At 64.7% G+C, this 20,181-nt stretch overlaps 2 protein-coding genes across 20 annotated transcripts in view; one reads left to right on the top strand and one right to left on the bottom strand.

Moving 5' to 3' along the window:
• Positions 1-586: 586 nt before the first annotated feature.
• The window catches only part of LFNG (LFNG O-fucosylpeptide 3-beta-N-acetylglucosaminyltransferase), a 64,827-nt gene continuing 45,232 nt past the window's right edge, over positions 587-20,181 (top strand). For 2 of the 17 annotated variants that reach the window (XM_060122150.1, XM_060122151.1), the window contains exons 1-9: positions 591-1,123; positions 5,564-5,612; positions 6,112-6,211; positions 6,323-6,476; positions 6,584-6,669; positions 7,080-7,245; positions 7,369-7,454; positions 13,839-13,868; positions 14,014-14,204. In XM_060122150.1, coding sequence (XP_059978133.1) covers positions 695-1,123; positions 5,564-5,612; positions 6,112-6,211; positions 6,323-6,476; positions 6,584-6,669; positions 7,080-7,245; positions 7,369-7,454; positions 13,839-13,868; positions 14,014-14,179 — 1,266 coding nt within the window. In that variant the 5' untranslated portion in view covers positions 591-694 and the 3' untranslated portion in view covers positions 14,180-14,204. Of the gene's footprint in view, positions 1,124-5,563; positions 5,613-6,111; positions 6,212-6,322; positions 6,477-6,583; positions 6,670-7,079; positions 7,246-7,368; positions 7,455-7,635; positions 8,819-9,213; positions 9,380-12,036; positions 12,217-13,319; positions 13,493-13,838; positions 14,397-20,181 lie in introns of those variants that run through there. The other 15 variants (XR_009535019.1, XR_009535018.1, XR_009535020.1 and 12 more) reach the window with 15 other exon arrangements.
• The window catches only part of TTYH3 (tweety family member 3), a 28,557-nt gene continuing 22,708 nt past the window's right edge, over positions 14,333-20,181 (bottom strand). The window contains exons 13-15 of one of the 3 annotated variants that reach the window (XR_009535008.1): positions 19,937-20,012; positions 16,326-17,566; positions 14,333-16,087 (exon numbers count right to left, since the gene is read on the bottom strand). Coding sequence is in view for 2 of the 3 variants with exons in the window: in XM_060122144.1 (XP_059978127.1) it covers positions 17,492-17,566; positions 19,937-20,012 (151 nt within the window). In the remaining variant the exon portion in view is untranslated. Of the gene's footprint in view, positions 17,567-19,187; positions 19,289-19,936; positions 20,013-20,181 lie in introns of all 3 variants that reach the window. The other 2 variants (XM_060122145.1, XM_060122144.1) reach the window with 2 other exon arrangements.

The raw sequence follows: 20,181 nt of genomic DNA, 5'->3' as shown, positions 1-20,181 counted from the left end.
CACCTCCTCGATATTAATAAAGGGTACTCTGGACCGAGCGGGCAGGTCCACCCAGGCACCAGCCCTGTTACAAGGCCTGCGCCGTCCCTAGGGCAGGAAGCCGGGCTCGGGGAGGGGAAGTGTGGAGCGAGGAAGGAAGGACGTCCCCCGCGGGACGATTGAGCCCGAAGTCCCTGTCCCAGAATCCCCGTCACAGCGCCGAGGGCGCGCCCCTCCGCATGTCAGACGCCGGGTATATCTCCAGCCGGCGCTGGCCAGCCTGGGTTTCCCCTGCAGGGCCACTGGGGCGGGGCGGACCTACATCCCCACGCCGCCCCGCTGCCCGCCGGGGCGATCCGGGCGGGGCGGGGCGGGGCGTGCACGTGCGGACCGGGGGCGGGAGCCCAAGACGCCCGCTCGGCAGTTCCCAGACCCCCGCCGCGGCCCCACGTGGGCTCTGCAGAGCATCTGGGGCAACCTGGAGAGGCCCCGCCCCAGGGCCCGGGAGCCAGTGAGCTCGTGCTGAAGGCGGGGCCTCGCAGAGGGCCCCGCCCCCGGGGGCGGGGCCAGGCTTGGGCGGTTTAAGAGCGCGGGGCGCGGGCGGTGCATTGCTGGACCTGCCGCGGGACCCCAGATCGTCGGCGCCGGAGTGAGGGGCAGGGCGCACCGGGCAGGGCGCGCGGGCCTGGGCGCACCGTGCGGCCGCCACCCCACCATGCTCAAGCGCTGCGGCCGTCGCCTGCTGCTGGCGCTGGCGGGCGCGCTGCTCGCCTGCCTGTTGGTGCTCACGGCCGACCCTCCGCCGCCCCCGGTGCCCGCTGAGCGCGGTCGGCGCGCGCTGCGCAGCCTGGCGGGCCCCTCGGGGGCGGCCCCAGCTCCTGGGCTGGAGGCGGCGGCGGCACCCGGGGTGCTAGTCCGCGAGGTGCACAGTCTGTCCGAGTACTTCAGCCTGCTGACCCGCTCTCGTAGAGACGCGGGCCCACCGCCCGGCAGCGTCCCCCGCCCCGCAGACGGCCATCCGCGGCCCCCGGCCGAGCCACTCACGCCGCACGACGTCTTCATCGCGGTCAAGACCACCAAAAAGTTTCACCGCGCGCGCCTCGACTTGCTGCTGGAGACGTGGATCTCGCGCCACAAGGAGATGGTGAGCCCCCGCAACTTGGGCAAGTGGGCAGGGGAGAAGGTGCCCTCTTGTCCAGCTGGTGGCAGCATCCGATGGGCGCCAGGCTGCACCTCTGTACAGCCACTGGGAGTATCAGGGGGAGTGATGCCGGTCTGCCCCCTTCCAGCCCAGTGTTCCTGGTGGGGCCACTCTCCCCATACGGTTGTGGAACTGCGTGCTGGGGACCCATCCCCAGCCAACTTCCAGGGCCCTGGGTGGCCTGCACTGACCCCACACCAGCCACCAGCGCCTGGGGTTGGCGCCCTGCGATGCTTCTTGCCCCTCAGACACTGGAACTCATTAACGGGGCATTACTGTCCCCAAACCTCCCCAAGGCAGATTCTGCATGGGCGTCACCCTGGGCTCATGCCCTTCCCTGGGAAGAAGACTCTTTCCTTAGAGGCGGAGTGGGGGGTTAGGACCCCTGGGCTCAGGGCCAGGCACATCCCCATCCCAGTCTTTGCAATGGGACAAGTCACTGTAGAAAATATTCTGAAGTTGGGGGTGGGCGTTAGTAGGCCCTGGGGAGTCCATCTCAAAAGAAAGAGAGCGCTGGGTTTCAGAGTCTGTTCGGCGGTCCTCTCTCCACAGTGCAGAAGTCTCTGGAGCCTGGAACCTTGTGCTCAGTACATCCTAGCTGAGCATCGGCTTCCTCCACACACATAAAATAAAGACACACCCCACTTTGAAAATCTCCCTCCAGGCTGCAGCACGACGGCTGGGCTGGGGCAGGACAAGGGCAGAATGTGAGCCCTGTGGGGGTGGGGGGTGGGGGGGGATATCCCTGAGCTGGGAAACTCAAGGGACAAACTGGGTATCTGGGATGAGGGTGAAGGACCTTGACCGGGCTGGGGGCTCAGAGAAGAGCCCACACCGCTTCCTCCCTGTGTCAGCCCTCGAGGTCTGGGGGCCTTCTGGCCTGGCTGAGCCCTGTTTTGGGGCAGGGCCGTGATGGGGTCCCGATGGGGCCTGGGGGTGCAGGGTCCTCTGTGGTCCAAGCGTGGGGAGGGGGCCCTGGGAACACAGCGTCCCTTTCGCAGGGGCTCAGCAGCCCGGCGGGGGGGGCGGCGGGGGCTGCGGGTTTTGTTCGGCTGCTGGGCCGTTAGGATTCCCAGCGCCGGGCGGCTCTCACGCCGGCCGCTTGGGCAAGGTAACAAAGCCCCTTTCTCCAGTGGAGAAAGGCGTCCGGCCTCTGTGTGCAGCTATGTGCTCCATGGGAACGCCGCCGGCGTGCTGGCCACTCAGGTTGCCTGGCGATGAGGGCCTGTGGGGTCCCCCACATCCCTGAGTGACAGCCCTGTGGGGCACCATCCCCCAGGACTCTGCCTCCCTGCTGTGTGACCTTTGGCAGTGTTCAGCCCCCTCTGGGCTGCCACCAGCTCTGAGCACCCCTCGTCTTGGACTTTGGGGGCTTTCTGCAGTGGAGGGAATATGGTCAGGGGGGTCTCAGGTACCAGTCCCAGCCAAGCTAGGTGACCTTGGGCAAGACCAAGGGCCTCTCTGACCCTCAGTTTCCTCATCTCTGAAACAGGGAAAGCATTGCCCTTCCAGTAGGGTGTCGTAAAAGAGGACTGGCAAAGCCTAGAGATGTAGGGAATGAGCCCAGGGAGTACTCAGAGTCGGGGTGGAGGCCGTCCCTCCCCTGGACCCTTTGCTCCCCGTTGAGGGGCCACTTGGGTTTCCTTCTCACACTAGGCCCCCCACCCAGGAGAGGCCGAATCTGTCCCCAACAATCGGTTCATGTGTCACAGCAAGCAGGAACCCCTCTTATGGTGTCCTGTGGGGGAGGGGTCCTTGAAACTGTTTCAACAGAGAGACCTCCTTTCCCAGCCCTGTGAGGGGTGATTCAGACCCAGTCTGATGGGGGAGACTCAAGGAAGTCAGGGCCGCAGCGGGGGAAACCCAGAGAGGCTGTGTGAGCTGAAAGTGGGCATCTGACCCGTGTTGGGGAGGGAGGGACTTCCTGGAGGAGGCGCCATTTGAGCTAGACTGAGAGGAGAAAATGCCCTGAAAGGGCAACTGGGCATCTTGAGCACAAGCATGAGGGGTGTGCAAGAAACTTCCAGCAGTTGGAGTGACTTGGGTGGGGGTGGTCAATAGGGACCACACTGTGACGGGCCTTGAAGTCCAGGATGAGGGGCTGGGCCTTTGGCCCACACTTTCCTCCCCCATCCCTCCCGGAGTGGGCCAGGCTGCAGCGGCTGCCACCACGGCAGCCACAATTGTTGGGGGGAGAGCTTGGCATCCTGTGTTTCTTTGAATCGCAGCTCCAGGAACAATGCCGCTTCCTGTGGGTGTCCCCCCGCCCACCCACAGCCAGCCCTGCGGCCCTCGCTGCCCAACTCTTCCTCCTCCAGCCCTGTCGTTTCTGGGGAAGTGGGGAGGGGTCTGGGTGGGGGGGGGGAGGGGGAGGGGTGTGTGTCTTGGTCCCTGGAAGGCGTGGCTGGGGTGGACCAGCACAGCCTCTGCCCCGGGGTGTGACCGCAGACTGGGGGCTGCCCCTCTATGGGCCTCAGTTTCCCCACTTGTACACTCGGGTCGTAATGGTGCCCTCCTCCCAGGGCCATTAGGGAGATGAAAGAAGAGAACGCGTCGGAGCACTCTGCTCTGGGCACCCGTGAACTCTGGTTCCGCCCATTGCACGGAGGGCGGAAAATGAGGCTCTGCGCAGTGGGTGAGGCCCGCGGCCGGGCAGCCCATCCCCTCCCCTCCTGATTGCTCTGATGTGGGGAGACCGGAGGCCCGGCACCCGCACACCCCACACCTCACGCCTCCAAGCACTCCCCGCTGAACAAAGGTGACTTTAATCTCCGTAGCCTTGGGCTGGGTTTTTAGGGCACCACCAAGCGCTCAGGAGAACAGGCCTCCCTTGATCTCATTAAGAAAGCATTTTCCTTTTAATCCAGTGGCGGCAACGGCGCGTCTGCACGGGCCGGCCTCGTCCTCCCACGGCATTCCTGGGCTGAGATGCTGGGGGGCGGGGGCGCTGGATGCGAGTCTGTGCGTGCGGGCTGCCCTGGGGTGTCTGCTCTGGAAGGAGGGGGTGCGTGCGTGGAGAGGGTGTAGAAGGAGCCTGCCACCTCCCTTAGCTCTCTCTAGGCCCAGCCAGCTTGTGACCTCACTGAGAGTGTGCCCGGGTCTGGGCTCAGGCTGGGCAAGGAGCTGGAGCTGCCAGTTGAGGGTGGGCACCGCAGGTGAGTGCGCCAGGTCGCTGGGTTCGTGCTGTATGCCAGGCCTGCACACGCCGGCCCCTCCCTTGCACCCGTTTGTACACAGAAGGAAACCGAGGCTTGGTGGGCACGGGGGGGGGGGTTTCCCACTGCCCGTGCTCCCAGCACCCTCCACCGGGCCTGGGCTCTGCACTCAGCCACGCCCGGGTGTGCTGGGTGGCACGCGCTGGGCGGGCCGGGCAGAGGAAAAGGAACGCTGCTTCCCGTGTGCCGACGGGCCCAGGCGGGCGCTGGCAGCTCCTGGCCCCCCGCGGGGCGGTCCCGGCAGCGGCGGCTGGCGCAGGTGGAGCCCTGACGTGGCCCTGAGCAGGGCACGCGGCAGGCGGGGCTGCTAGGCCGCATGGGTGCTGGGGCCACTGATTCCTGCGCTGGGGCACGTGAGGTTTCCCGCCTCAGCCCCGCGGACCGCGTCTCCTTAGAACCCCGGAGGCTGCTTTGGCTCAGAGGTGACCGGCTGCACTGGCTGGTCACGCAGCCAGGGGTGCGAGGGAGGCCCCGGTGTTGAGGGCCCAGCCCGGAGGACTGCAGGGCTGTGGCCACACCCCAGCCCGCCGGACCTTGTGCCCAGCCCGGCCCAGTTAACCAGGCCAGCTGTATGGTAATGGGCTGTGCGGCCACTCCCGCTTAATGCGGCCGAGTTCCCCTCGCAGCGCGGCCCAGGACAAAGCTGGCGGACAACGCCTGGTGATTCATCCTCCCTCTGGGCCCTTTGTCCGCCAGCGCTTGGCAGCCGCCCAGCAGAGGCCTTTGTCCCCGACTGATTGAGACTTGGCTTCCCAAAGCGGACCTCCTCCGCCTGCCCCCCCCCCACCCTCCGCCCCTCCCACAGGCTGGGCACTGTGTAAGTAAGGGTGTGTGCCCTGCCAGGTGTGCAGGACCGCCGGAGCCGGTTACCTGGCGGGTGGGCGGGGCACCGCACCTGGCTCGTGCGGGCGCAGCTGCCGGCTGACCTTGGGCCCAGCTGTCGAGGTAGGGGGTGGGGTGGTAGGGGGTGGGGTCTTCCTGGGCCCCCAGCCCACTTCCACTCAGGGTAGGCACTTGAGCCCCACTCTGCATGTGGGGAAATTGAGGCTCAAAGGTGGGGCATGGGTGTGACTGAAGGATCCCTGTGAAGCCGCAGGGTGCCCAGCCCTGGACCCCACGGTGGCCGGGGCACAGAGCTGCCTGTTCAAGGCCGTATTTCTCCCTGCAGACGTACATTTTCACGGACGGGGAAGATGAAGCCCTGGCAAGGCGCACGGGTGAGCGCTGGACGTGGGGAGGCTGGGGGGGCTCCCGCCCAGAGGAAACCCTCCCCTCTGGAGAGGTCACCGAGGCCACGGGCCTGGGAGGGCAGTTTACTCAAGGGTTTTGCTCAACGCTCCGCCCCACCACTCGCCCCCCCCGCCCAATTCTCATGCAAATGAGGCCCTTTCAGCGCCCGGGGCCCTTTGAGCTGGTGTGGCGGCAACAGGTGGCCGGTGCTGGGAAAAAGCCGCCTGAATGGGCAGGGGCGGGGCGGGGCGGGGCGCCTAGGAGGGGGTTGGGCTGGGGGGTGAGATCGCCGGGCCTGGGTCCTGCTCGAGGGAGGGGTTGAGGGGGAGGCCACCGTAGGCACGGCTCGAACCCAGGGCGCCCCGAGGCAGACTGCCACGCACCCTCTCTTGCTCTGCTCTCACGGGGCTTGCTGTGTGACCCTGGGCCAGGCCGCCCTCGCTGAGCCATCTTGGACCCACTCACAGCCCCTCCCCTCGTCCGCAGGCAACGTGGTCAATACTAACTGCTCGGCTGCCCACAGCCGCCAGGCGCTGTCCTGCAAGATGGCCGTGGAGTATGACCGCTTCGTCGAATCGGGGAGGAAGTGAGTGCTGGCTTTCGGCTGGGGCCCGGGATCGTCCCCTCCTCGGGCTGGCTCCCGCCCTGGCAGTCCCCGCCCCCCGCGCGCCCCCCTGACGGCAGTGCCTCGCCGCAGGTGGTTCTGCCACGTGGATGACGATAACTACGTGAACGTGCGCGCCTTGCTGAAGCTGCTGGCCAGCTACCCGCACACGCAGGACATCTACCTCGGCAAGCCCAGCCTGGACAGGCCCATCCAGGCCACAGAGAGGGTCAGCGAGAGCAAGGTGGTGAGTGTTCCGCCCACACAGGCCTACGCCGAGCGGGGAGGGGCTGGAGGTGTCCCTGCAGCCCGGGGGAAGGGTCTGGGAGCCTCACCACGTGCCCCCTCCCGCAGCGGCCTGTCCACTTCTGGTTTGCCACCGGCGGGGCTGGCTTCTGCATCAGCCGGGGGCTGGCCCTGAAGATGAGCCCTTGGGCCAGGTGAGTGGGTGCCTTGGGGCACAGGCGAGGCTGCCCCAGACCGCAAGGTCCCCCCACTGGGGGCCTGGCTTGACTCATCTTCCCAGCACCAGTGTCCCCAACCTCACGTGTACTGGCAGGGTGAGTCGTCCCACCACTGCCCACAGCCACCAGGGTGGTCAGCACCCAGGTTGGGCAGGACCCCTTCCTGCGTCCGGTAACCCCCAAGTCACAGAGAATCATCTGGCTGATACGGAGGAGGGGGCTGTCCTGGGGCTCAGGGAGGTGGGGAGCTGCCAGCGTGAGAGCCCGTTAGGGACACAGGCCGGCCATGTGCACCTCCTTCTTGGGCCCGGCCAGGGTGACACTGCCTGGTGGGCTCCTGCCCAGCTCCCGCCTCGGCTCACTCCGGCCCTCCGGCCCTCCCACAGCGGAGGCCACTTCATGAGCACGGCCGAGCGGATCCGGCTGCCGGACGACTGCACCATCGGCTACATCGTGGAGGCTCTGCTGGGCGTGCCCCTCATCCGCAGCGGGCTCTTCCACTCCCACCTGGAGAACCTGCAGCAGGTCCCCGCCTCCGAGCTCCATGAGCAGGTGCGCTGCCTAGCAGGCCAGGAAGGGATGGGGATGGAGGAGAGCGGCTGGGAGAGGAGGGAAGGGGCAGGGTGGGGTGGCATCGGCACCCCTCCCAGCGTCACTCTGTCCCTCCCCCTGCAGGTGACCTTGAGCTACGGCATGTTTGAAAACAAGCGGAATGCTGTCCACATTAAGGGGCCCTTCTCAGTGGAGGCCGACCCATCCAGGTGAGGAAACTGAGGCCCAGATGGGGGCGGGGCTCCCCTCGGGTCCCTTGGGGTCTGCTGCAGCTAAGCAGCGTGATGAAAGAGTACGACCCTGAGCCTGCTTGAGTGGAAGAGGGCCCCCGGTGCTGTGAGCTCGGTATCCGCACCCCACACGGACCAGCCCCCCACTCTGTCCCCACAGGTTCCGCTCCATCCACTGCCACCTGTATCCGGACACACCCTGGTGTCCCCACACTGCCATCTTCTAGCAGCTACGGCTGAAACCCTGTCCCCGGGCACCCCTGGTATCCAAAGGGCCCGGGGACCCCTGTTGTGCCGCCCTGGCCTTGGCATTCGAGGCTCCCCCAGGGCTGTGCGTGCGTGTGTGTGTGTGTGTGTGTGTACTGTGTGCCCATCCGTGTAGCAGACTGCTGGGCAGCTCTGCTGTGCCGAGGAACAGGCGAGGCACCGCCTGTCTTTCCATGCTCCACCCCAGAAGGATTTGTGAGTCAGAGGTCACTCTGAGGGCAGGTTTATTATCATTCTGGGGTCTTTGGGCAGCATGGGGACCAGGGGCTGCTCTGCAGCGAGGTGCAGGTGCCTTTCCCTCCTGCTGAGCGCAGGCCCAGCGCTGCAGGCGCCTGCCCCCTGGGATCCTGGCTCCTTAGAGCCCCCAGGACAACTCACCCTGCTCAGTGCTGCGAGAAAGCTGGGTTTGGGGGATGTGACCCGAGTCCCCTCCTCCCACTGAGCTTTGGCCTGGGTACCTGGGGAACAGCAGCCCCAGTGGCCTTGCCGCTGGGTGGAGTGCGGCACAATCCCGGGCAGGGGTCTTCCCGCTCTCTTAGCCATCTTCCCTTTGTGACGGGGAGTCAGCTGAGGATCTTATCTCCTCTCCAAAGTAGAGAGAAAGTCACCCATAGTGGGTGTGTCTGTAAATATTGTGACAGTATTTTTTACTGTGCTTCTTTTTCGAAAGGGGGTGGGTACAAAGTAGGGAGTTTTTGTCTGTGTTTTCGGGGGGTTGGGGAGGGCGCTATTTTATCTTTTCTGTGGATCAGAAAAAGCAGCAGCCGAACTTGGGATAATCTTTGTTGTTAAAGCTGATGGAAATGTCTAACACTCTATGTATTTATATGTCGTGGTATCTGGCCTCTCCCTGCCCACCTCCTGCATAGAACCTGTCTCCTACCAGTCCAGCTCGGCGCACCTGACCAGCGAGGTGTGTTCTGTCTTCTGTTTTTCCTTCTGCAAAGACATAGCTAGGAAAGTGAATGATAAGGGAAAAGTTCTCAGGGAATTGAAGTGTGTTGCTATGGTGACGTCCTTTGCTGCAAATAAAGATGCTCTTTGGGGCAACGTGGGCATCCTGGTCTCAGCTGGAAGTTGGGCCTGAGCTGCAGGTTCATGGAAGCTGAACCGGGGGGCTGAGGGCTTGTTTGCACTCGTGTGGGGGAGGTGTGTAGAGACCTCCAAGCCAGCTATTGTGGGAAGGGAACTTGGGATTTAAATAGCAACTTCCAGGTACCTGAGCGGCATGACCAGCCCAGGGCACCCCCGGACATAGGGGAGACCTCTGGATGTACAGGTCTCACTCCGACAAGCAGCTCTAAGACTCTGTAGCCCTGGTCTGTGCTGGCCTGCCCCTGGACAGCTGCCAGAGGGTCCAGCCCTCCCTTCAGGAGGACAGGGGCTGGCTGTGGCTTGACCTGGGACCTCCTTACCCAGCTTCATCTCTGTCACAAGCCCACAGAGGCCACATTCTTGCCCCATTTTGCAGATGGGGAAACTGAGGCTCGGAGCAGGTGATGTGATGTCCAAGGTCAGGCAGCCGGGCTGGTGAAGAACTCAAACTCCGAGTTCAGGCTGACCTTGGATCCTGGCCTCACCGCCCCCGCACCATGCTGTTGACCCTGGACGGGTCTCAGGAGCCTGTTGACCCTGGACGGGTCCCAGGAGCCTGTTGACCCTGGACGGGTCTCTGCCCTGTTTTCTACAGAAAGCAGCTCCTCTGGCCCTTCCTCAAATCAAGGCTTTGTGATGGCAGGAGCGGGGAGGGGCTGCTCTGGCCTCAGCTGGGGAATCCCCTCCTCCCACCCTCCCAGGCAGCCTGGGGCGGCCCTCAGTTCCTCTTCCTCAAACTGAGCCTGGACACACACACCCTCCCCCTGCACCTCCCCCTCCCCTGCGCTCCCCTCCCCCTCCCCCTCCGCCCCTCCCCGCCTCCAGCTGCCCCAGCCCCACCCCCGTGGGTACTTGCTAGGACCTGGGGCTCCTTGTTCCCTATGACCTCCTTGCTCCCCACTGCTCCACGCTTAGCCCTGTCCACACATCAGAAAGCAGACAGAGTGGTTTGAAGAGCGCCTCACTTCGCACCCCTGAGCTGGGGGCAGAATGCCAGCCCCTCCCGGTCCAGTCACATACTCAGCGCCCCCAACAGGCTGGAGAGGACCCCTTCCTCACAGCCCTTGCTGGTGCCTGCCCGTCCTGGGGAGCAGCTGGCCAGGGCCTGACCCCAGCGGGACCTTGCGTGGCCCTGAGTCAGCAGCACGGTTCCCAGAGCAGCTGCCCTGGGGGTGTGGCAGTGACTGGGACAGCAGGAGGGAGAGAGGGCCCCTCACCATCACACCCCCAGACTCCACTCAGCACCGACTGTGTGCCAGGCTGGGTGGGGGCATGGCGGGGAGAGGGGCTCACAGCAGCACTGCTGCCACCTGTGGGCAGAGGCCATGGGCCTCCTTCCTGCCAGTGTGCGTCACAGGAGCCTTTGCCCTGGCAGAGTGTGGAGCCCGGGCCCCAGTGCCCCTCCTCCAGCAGCTGGCATCGCCTCTGCACAGAGCTGGCGGGACCCCGGGGCAGAGGTGTGGCCGGGGCAGGTGGAGTCTGCATCAGAGTTGGGGCCATCGGTAGGTCACAGTTGGTCCAAGCTGTCCCCGCATGGGTTGGGGGCACCAAGCAGGGGGACAGCAGAGCAGAGGAGCCCAGGGTTGGGCGGCAAGCCCCACCCCTCCTGGAGCCTCGACCTCCACCTGAGAAAGGGGGATAAATGTAAGCGGCGCTGAGCCCCCGGTGCTCTGGGCCTGCAGGGGTCACAGAGGGCCACAGACTAGCGGCACCTCGGCCCTTTCCTCTTACACAAGAAGCTGAGGGAGGAGGGAAGTTCTCCCTCCTCAGAAGGGGAAGCAGGTCCAGGAGGCCTTATAGGAACCGGGCAGCCTGATGTCTTCCATCCGCCGCCCTCAGGGGTGTGCAGGGGGTGCTCTCCCCCCCACCCCCAAGATGAGTCACGGAGCAGAAGAGGTGACCTCCCTTCTGCAGGCGCGACTGGGGGCGGCCAAGCCCCATTCTCTGGTGGCGTCAGCGCCCCTCGACCACACGCTGGGCTAGTGGCTGGTTGGGGAGGGTCCTGGCTGGCCCTCCCAAACTGCCCGTCACTTGTGGGCTTTCAAAAATAAAAAGCAAAAGCGCAACCACTGGGGCTGCTGGGCGCTCCCCCCCGCCCCCCAGCTACCCTGCTGCCCGCGGGTGAGCGCCGGGGTAGCTGGCCAGAGCAGAGGCTGAGCCAGGTCTTGGAGGGGCTGGGAAGGGTGCCAGGGTGGGGCCCCTCCCTGCTCAGTTTGAACGAACTTCCCTTCAGCTGGGCCATCACAGCCAGCTTCCCCCAAAGAGGCACATCTGAGCTGGGGTGGGAAGCAGAGTGGGGAGAGGAAGGTGTTCCAGGTCTTGGCACAACCTGGGCAGAGGTGCAGAGGTGGGACTTGTCAGCACGCCTGGGGGGCTGGGAGACAGGACGGCCTACAGACTTGGGTCTCCACGACTCTCCTCCACCTGTTGCAACCACTGTGGAGCTTTCCATAGGCTCCATCGGTGGTTCGAGAGGCCTGACCTGCTGGAGGCTTCAGCCAGTCCTGCCCTCTCTGGGTCTGGGGTCAGAGCGGAAGTGGCGCGGGGGGAAACCAGTGCCAACCTCATCTCTTCGTCTGCCAGACCAACTGGCCGGTCCTGCTGCCACCTCAGGCCCAACTTTGCCAAATGTTCTTGGAGGTGACCCCTTCCCCAAGTCCTTTCTGAGCCTAGGGCTGGGCACACAGAAGGCACGTAAGTGGTCCAGCGCCAGGAGGGGCCCAGGGTCCAGGGGGCTCCTCGTCTTGGCCCCTGGAGGTTGCTGAATTTGGGGGCTCAGAGCTGTGGCTGCTTCCCTCCGCATATGCCCCCTACTGCCCCTGCCCAGGCCTCAGGGGCCCACTCCCCCCATGTGTAACCCACCATGGTCTTTGGGCACCGCCTGGTGGCCAGAGCTGGTGGTTCCTCTCCCAGCCCGAATCCACCTTTCCCGGGACCCCACACGGATCTAGGGGTGCAGCCCCCGAGTGACAGGGAGGGGAGACCGTCTCTGCAGCCCCTTGCTTGCTCTTAAAAGTTCACATCATGAATCTTTGGTTATTACCAATAGTTGGTATATTACCAATATTTGGAATCTATTGGTTATTACCAATATTTTGTTGGTGCGGTATGTGTGATGTCAAGAGGCAGGCTTGAGCCGGATGCTGCAGGCCACCGCAGGCCACCCATGTCACTGTCCTGTCCCCTGGCTCTGATGCAGGGCTGGCCACATCTCCTCCTGGCTCATCCCAGTGAAATCCCCAGATCCTTGCCAAGTGATCGCTCACTTCCTGTTTGAACGTGGTAGTCACAGCTGAGCCCCAGATCAGCAGCCGGCGGTCACTGGGAACTTGCTGGGAATGCAGATTCCTGGGCCGCCCCAGCCCATCTAGGACTCCAGGTGGGTCTTCCAACAGGGTCCGTCTGGCCCTGCCCGTAGCTTCTCGTCCTCTGCGGACTCAGCGCCCCCTGCCGGGCATATGCCCTCCTCACACCTCACTCCTGGAGATGCTCCTGCGGCCACCTGCAGACCCTTCTCCCCGGCCCCCTGCCCCCTCCCCCAACAGGATCACAACATCTGCTGCCCCTTCCCCCATGTGGGTATCCACAGGCCCCCTCGTCCTGGGGGCCACTTTCTCCCACACTGCTCCTGGTGACTTGGTGTCAGTGACCCTTCCCACACCCTTGGCATCCCCTCAACCTGCCCCCCAACAACCTGCCCCGCCCCCGCCTTGGTCGCCCCTCCACAGTCACTCCTCACACTTTGCCTACCCCATGGCATCCCACTCTGTCTCCACCTCATATCTTTCCAGCTCCCTCCCTCCTATTTCCTGACCCCCACTGGACCCCAGATCCCTCACCCCTCAAGGGCTTGTCCTCCCCTGGCTGAAATCCCAGGGTCCAGTCATGCCCTTGAAGTCGCCTTCACCTCCCTTGGCCTCTCTTGCTTCCACATCTTCTCTTGGCCAAGCCCGTAGTCTCTGACCTGTTGCATCCGGCCCTCTGCCTGCTCACTACCCACACCTGGGTGGCTGGAGGGACTGCCTTCCCACCTGGTGAGTCTCACCTGAGTTCCAGACCAAGCGCCTCAGGGGCCCTTGGGGAGGCCCACTGCCCCTGCCCCTGGCTCTCCCATGGCACCCCGCTTCCTCTCCAGCCTCCTCTCTACTTCATAAGAACTTCTGCCACCCCAGCCCCAAGCCGCACATATGCTCTCATCACCAGGCCAGCAGGAGGGACCGCAGTCCTGTTTATGGCCGGCCCCTCCACTGTGACCTAGGTCCCAGCCCCTCCAGGTGATTCAGGACCATCACTCCCCCAACGGACTCTTCGTCTTCCCTGCTGCAGCCATTTCCTCTGCTTACGGGACCATTACCATCAGCCTTCACAGCATGCTGTTATTTCCCCACCTTAAACACACACGCACACACGCACACGCACACACGCACGCACTTCTCTGGGCCACGCCCCCTCCAGCTCTAGCACGATTCTTCTGCTTGGCAGCTAAACCTAAGACGAGAGACAATTCACGCTGTCCCCACATGGCACCGCAGAAGCACGGAGCCCCAGATGCCTCCACTCCTGGGTGCTTAGCAGCCCCCCATCAGAGCTTATGTATCCTGGGCCCCCTCCCCCAGAAGCCAAGTCAAAACGGAAACCACTGGACCAGGCTGCTGGTGTGTGCTGGAGGCAGAAGCTCCGCCCTGTGCCCCCGCCAACCCAGGCACTCATAGCGCCGAGAGCCAGGAACCTCGGCGCCAGCAATGCCACGGGAGCCTGGTGTCTTCCACCGGGCCTCGCAGCTCCCTCGCCCACCTGTGCACCTGGCATGCAAGACCAACACTCTCCCGGGCTAACGTGCCTCCCCCCATCTCACGGGTCCTAAGGGTCTCCCTGCGAGGTGGGCGGTATGTCTCCTGCCACCCAGGGTGACGTGCTGGGTTATGTGGCCTCCGACGACACGGCGCCTTCCCCAGCCCACTTCTCAAATGAGAACAATAATGATCCTTCCTACCTCGGCAGGCGGCGGTTGAGTTGCTGCTCAGACCACTGGTAAGGACTCCAGCGAGGCCAGTGGGCAGCGAGGCGCCCGGGGAAGCACTGGGAACCCCGCCTCGGGTTACAGTGGGGACTCAGGAGATGCTCCTCCTGGAGACACACCATCCTCCCATTTGGCCTCTCTGACCCGCTCCAACAGCCCTGCCCAGGGCCAGGTCTGTCACCTCTCCTGCTGGCTAGAGACGGGGCCCTCCTCACAGGAATCCGCGTCTCCTCAGGCCCCTCCAGCGCAAGCCCAGATTGCAAATGAGGCTTTCAAGCCGTCGAGACCACCGCTCCCAGCGCCAGCCGCTCTGCACACCTGACGCCCCGCCCCGCCCACCAGGCCCCGCCCCATCAGGCCCCCTCTCCCGCGAGACCCCGCCCATCAGGGTCGCCCAGGCTCTAGTGGCTCCCGGCACGTGGCCGCCCTGCCCACAGACTTGGGCGGGAGCCAAAACAACTCAGGGAAAGAGGCCTGTTTTTTAAAATTTGTTTATTTTAAAACATGAAACCCAAGCTGAATAGAAACCACAGAAATTACATTGACGAGATTTTTAGTATTTGCCAAGAAAAATAAAGCCCCCAGAGAAATAAAAATCAAACCCCAAACCCAGTTAAAAAAACAAAAACAAACAAAAAAACCCAGAAACACAGCGACAGCAACATACAGCCATGGCCCTACGGAAGTTGGAGAATGCCAAGCGGTTCAGGCCTCAGTTCCCCGCTCAGGACGCTAATCACCTTGTGGGTGGGATGCAAGGGCCAGGAGAGAAACCTGGGAGGGGGAGTTTTAACAAAATTACTTCGAGAGATATATGTAACAAATATAAAGTGGTGCGGCACACAACCATTATGGTTAAAAACAAAACAAAACAAAACCCGCCCAAGAGGCCCTGGTCCCCGCTCGTCCCCCCATTTAGGGCTGTCACCCACGCACCCCTCCCGGCCGGGGCGGGGGTCCTGGGGTAGGGAGGGAATGGAGCTTGGACTGGGATTGCATAGTGAGATGGGGTGGGCGTGGAGGGGCATATAGGAACAGGGCTTCCGATCAGGCCCTACACCAGGCCAGGGGAGCTGGGGGAAGCGTGCGCCTGCACAAGGAGCCCCATCGGCGAGCGACCGGACTGGAACCCCTCCTGCCCGCCTAGCCCGTTAGGGGCCTCGGGGCGTCTCCCTCCCATCCACGTGGTAGAGGACCACTGCCCAAGATGCTGCAGGGCCTGCGAGGGGCAAGAACCACAGGTGCAGGGGTGGGAGCGGATGAGGGTAAGTCACCGGGACGGGACGGGACGGGTTAGGAAACGGCCTGAAATTAAACAGCAAAAAGAAAACCAAGGGCGAGATGCGCTCCCCCTCCAGTACCGAGGCTCGGTCTTGCACCCCTTTTAACCTCTCCCGTTTTCCTTTCTTCCGCCTCAGTGAGTAGAAGGAACTGGGTGGAGTCAGATGGGCGGGCAGACACGCGCACGACGCACGCACGGAGGGGCTCCGAGCGGCGCAGGTTCCCGGCGCCCGGCTCTCACGCTATGTACATTCACATTTCGGCCTCGCGGGCCCGGGCGGCCGTTTGTGCTTCCGAGCGGCGCCCCAGGCAGCACAGCCCGACGCCACCCCTCTGATCCGAGGCCGCGCAGGAATGCTCCGCCCAGGCGGTGGAGCCCAGAAAAACTTGTCGGTTGGGCTGTGGTACCGCCATATATCTGTATGTATGTATATGTGTGTGTGGTGTGTGTGTGTACAGTGGGGGGCCTGGAGCACAAGGTGCCTTTCAGTGAGGTTTGGCCGTGTGCGAAGGCTCAGATGCGAGGCTGCGGGCCCTTAGGCCCACCTGGAGCACCCCCGTGTTTGCCTACTCACTCCCCCAACCCCGTCCAGGGCAGAGGCTGCCCCAGGAGCGGGGGAGATGTGACCTAGTCCCAGGCCCACCCATGCTTTTGGTCCCAGATACCAGCACAAAGAAGGGATCACAGAGGAAGGTGGCCTCTTCCAGGCCACCCTGGGGAAGGGGTGCCCTGCCGCTCTGGGAGAAAGAGCCCCCCATGTCTGTAAACTGCCGGGCCGGCTGCTGTCTGCCCCGGCCTGGGGCCTCGTGTGGCTGCCAAGTGGCTCTCTGCTGCCCCTGGACTGACACAGGGCAGAGGCTGCACCTGGCCTCTCTTGCTTCAGGCTGGCTGGGCAGGGCTGGGACCGGCAGGGGACTTTCCAACTTGATCTGGGGGTAGCACCCCCATCTGCGGCAGGAAACACAGCAAACATTGTACACTACGCCAAAAGCACCTTAGGGAAGCCTTGTTCCCGCTTCACAGGTAGGGAGACTGAGGCCACAGGGACCTCAGTCCTACAGCCCAAGGGACATTCATTCCTGAGGACACGGTCCCCTGGCGCAGCGCCTGCCCAGGGAGGGTCTCCAGGCCCTTGGGCTGCCTCTCGGTCTTCGACACCCCCCAGCAGCACCACGAGAAGAAACACCTCCTCCAGCCCGACTCCCAGCTGGCTATCCTGGGACTCAGCTCCGGCCTGGACTCGGCGTCACACTCACGGGCTTTGGGTTGGCCAGGGGTGCTTTCTCTCGGAGGCTGGAGTGAGGTCAGTGGTTAGTCCCAAGAGGGGCGGCAGGGGCCAAGGGCACATTCACAGCCAGCTCGGGTCCAGCCCCCCAGCCGGCTCTGGGACACTGTGCCTGTCCTGGATGGAAAGGGAACCGAAAAGGGGGTGCCGCTCGGCCCGCCACCCCGCCTGCCCTAGAGATGACAAATGTGGTTAGTGCAAGGAATGAACCGGATGAAGCTGTCAAGCCTCTGGGGTGGGGGAGGGGTCTTGGCACCAAGAGGGCGGCCAGCACTCGATGAGCAGCCTGGGCTCCGCGTGGCACCCGCTGTCTCCTGCCGCCGGGGAGGGCTGGGTGCCACAGGCGGGGTGGGTGCTGAGGGAGAGAGCGCTGCTGGGAGGGAAGCAGAGAAAGTGGGGACCCGATGCAGAGAGCCTGGGGTGGGGTGGGGTGGGGTGGGGGGCGAGGGAAAGAAGGAGTTATAGCTGCTGCAGAGGCATGTGAAGGCGCCACACGAGGGTCTCCACGCGCGGGAGACAAGCAGGCGGGTGGGTCCACACGGCCGTCCCTCCAGACGCCCAGCACACAGGGAGCACCGCGCTGCCTACGAACTAAGAGGTGAGGCACAGAAGCATCGAAGGGGCAGAGAGGCATCAGAGCTGTGGGAGGGGTGGGGCGGGGCAGCTGCCAGGCGAGGAGACGGCAGGGGTCCGCAGGGACAGCACCAGCACGACACATCTGGCCCAGCGCAGGGCTCTGCAAATCCCCGAATCCTCGGAGGCAGAGGGGCACGGGGCTGGGGGCCAGGAGGGCCCGGGCGTCGCTGGCAGCACCCCCAGGTGTCCAGGCGTGTGAGCCAAGGAGAGGGTGCGGGCCCAGAGCCCCTGCGTCGCCACCAGCAGGAGCCTGCCGGGCATCTCCACGCCCCTGCAGGAAGGGGAGGAGGGGGGCGAGTGGCCACAGCGCGCCGGCAGCAGGCCCGGGGTGGGTGCGGAGGGTGCGGCAGGCAGCCGCGGGTGTAAGCAGCAAGGCCGGCCCGGGGAGGAGTGGGGCGATTGGCACGTGGGGCGGGTGGCTGTCGGGCGGTCTAGTGCCCGCTGCTGCTGGAGTTGGGGCGAGGCTGGCTCGTGGCGAGGTACTTCGCTCTCATGCTGGAAGTGTACTGCAGGGAGACAAGGGGAGGGGGCAGGGGGTCAGCGGGCACTGGGCACAGCAGGGCAGGGCCTCCATGGGGTGTGCCGGAGCACCCCGGGGTGGGATGGGGCAGGACCACGTGGCGGCACAGCTGACAGAGCCCTGGGAGAAGGGGCTCTGGGAGGGGCCGGCTGGTCCAGGGCCTGGACTCCTGAGCCCTGGCCGGGGCTGGGGGCAGTGACAGCCCCGGGGGGCAGAGGTCTGGCCGCCCACTCCCCAGGCTCCGGACGGGGACCAGCATCCTCTCCCAGTGAGATGAGCACAGCAGCCCCTGCTCCCGACTTGGGCGTGTGGCATCAGGCCAGGCAGCACTCTGCCCCGGCAAGAACCAGAGCTTGGAGGCTCCCCACTGCACCTGGCACGGGTCCTCCTCCCCCTGCGGGATCCTGGCTGGGCGGCCAGGAGGAGTGTGTGGGCTCAGGCTGTGCCCAAGGGCCCAGAGTGGCGGACACCACAGGTCACAGGAGGGAGAAGCCTCCACAGCGGCTCTGCCCCGTCACCCCTGGGGAGGACCCCGAAGCCACCAAGGCCCCTCAGGCTGGGGTGATGCTGCCACCCACTCAGATGGGAACCAAACTGGGGGCTCCTTGTGGGTCACGGACGCAGGGACAGAGGCAGCTGGGGACGGGGACAGCCAGCACATCTCGGCCACTCTTGTCCAACCTGAAGCATGGAGGCCTCACTTGATACACATGCATGTGCACGTGTGCTCACAACGAACACACGTGGAAGAGACGTGTGCTAAAACCAAGCAGTGTGCAAGGGGCCACACGCCCATCCGGGGGACAAAAGCCAAGGCACGTGCCAAGGTTGCCAGCGGGAAGGAGCCTGGCAGGCTGACCCCACAGCCACATGCCCCCAGCAATCCCTGGGGGCTCCGAACCCGAGGCCACACACCGCAGTGTGCAGATCAGGACAGACGATCTCCCTGGGCCCCGAGAGCCCTCCCAGGATTCCTGGAAGGGGGAAGGTTGTGAGCGCCCGTCAGCGGCCACGAAGGCGAGCTGGGAGGAGGATGGGCGGGCACTGGGAGCCATGTCATTCCAGGGACGTGCAGCACGGGCTGGGGGGCGGTGGGCAGCAGCCCAGACCGCTGACGAGCCCGAGCAGGTGCGCGGCGCGGTGTGACGGCCGCAGCGGCCTTGTGCCCCTCTGCACGCGGCTGTGTGCACTTCCAGACACGTGGGGCGGCCCTTCGAGGGCCGGGCCTGCTGGCCGCACCCCAGGGCGCCAGGCACAGGTGTGCACGCGCACACGGGTTTGGGTGGCCGACTCGCTGGGAGGTGACGGATGGGCAGGGGCCAGCTGCAGCTGGGCCAGGGGTGAGGAGGGGGCTCTGTGCAGGGGCTCACTGCCCCTGATGCGAGGGTGACAGCCCAGGGCCAGGGTCTCTGTGGCTGGGCTAGGGGCCACAAAGCCCGCCCACCTGCACTGCCGCAAGCTGGCCCCGTGGGCGCTGAGCCAAGACAGCGCTGGGCCCTGTCTGATGAGCCAGCGCTGGCGATGGGCTAGCGGTGAGCAAAGGGTGTGAGGCACGGAGGTGTGGGTGCGCAGGCGGTGCAGGGCAGGGGACCCAGGTGGGTCAGTACCTGTCACTCTGAGGACACAGCCACCACAGCGTTCAGGCACTGTTCATGGGCTTAAACTGCCAACCCGTGTGGCCGCCAGAGTCCAGGGCAGCCAGATAGCGCTAGGAGGGCCCGGGGTGGGAGTGCAGGAAAAAGAGAGAGAGAGGGGGGCCTCAACGCCAGGGTGAGGGCCGGCCCACAGCAGGCCTGGGGTGCAGACCAGAGTGCCGACAGGAGGGTGGCCCGAGCATGACACGGCCTGAGAACCCGCACAGCCTGGGCCAGGGCACCCCAGGCCTGCTCTGTGCTGCAGGGCATGACGGGGCCGCCCCACGCGCAGGCGGGTATTTCTGAAGCAAGGTGGCCCTCAGCCTCTCTAGCCCTGTTCCCTGAGGCCCACCACCTCCAGGAAGCCCTCCAGGGGCCCCGGCCTCTCTACAAGCTCCTTTCCCACCCTGTCCCCTTTCTATGTCTCATTCCCAAGACCAGAGGGGACACCAGGCCCAGATGGAAGAGCCAGGAGACGAGACCTGGCTTGAGTCCAGGAAGTTGAGGAAGGAAAAGAAGAGGAAGAAGGGCTGGGGTGGGAAGAGATGCAAGGGCCCCCGCCGGAGCTTGTGAGCTCACCCAGCCCCGTCTACACAGGCCAGATGCCTGCCTGAGAGCCCTGGCTGGGACCCACACTCAGGGCCTGCACTGCCTGTGAAGACCACAGCAGACACGAGGCGGCGGGGCGGGGCCCCTACCCACCCTCCGGCCCCAAGACTTACTGAAGGCGGCGGGGACTCGCGCCCGATGAGAGGGGTGTTCTCACAGCGGGGATTCTGGAAATTGGCATTCTGACTCCTGAGGTGAGAGGAAGGGGGGCTGTGAGTGCCCACTGGCCACGGCAGTCCCAGCCCTGGGCCAACGGGGCCCGTCCTGGAGCTAGCAGGACTCCACGCATCTTCCCCACCACTCTGCATACTGCCCACCAGCAAGGGCCTGGGGTCCCGGGAACCCGGCACACAGTGAA

Source organism: Lagenorhynchus albirostris, chromosome 15 (genome assembly GCF_949774975.1).
Source record: "Lagenorhynchus albirostris chromosome 15, mLagAlb1.1, whole genome shotgun sequence".
NCBI classification, from domain to species: Eukaryota; Metazoa; Chordata; class Mammalia; order Artiodactyla; family Delphinidae; genus Lagenorhynchus; species Lagenorhynchus albirostris.
Note: the sequence above shows the minus strand (reverse complement) of the source record. Positions and strands in the feature narration are given on the sequence as shown.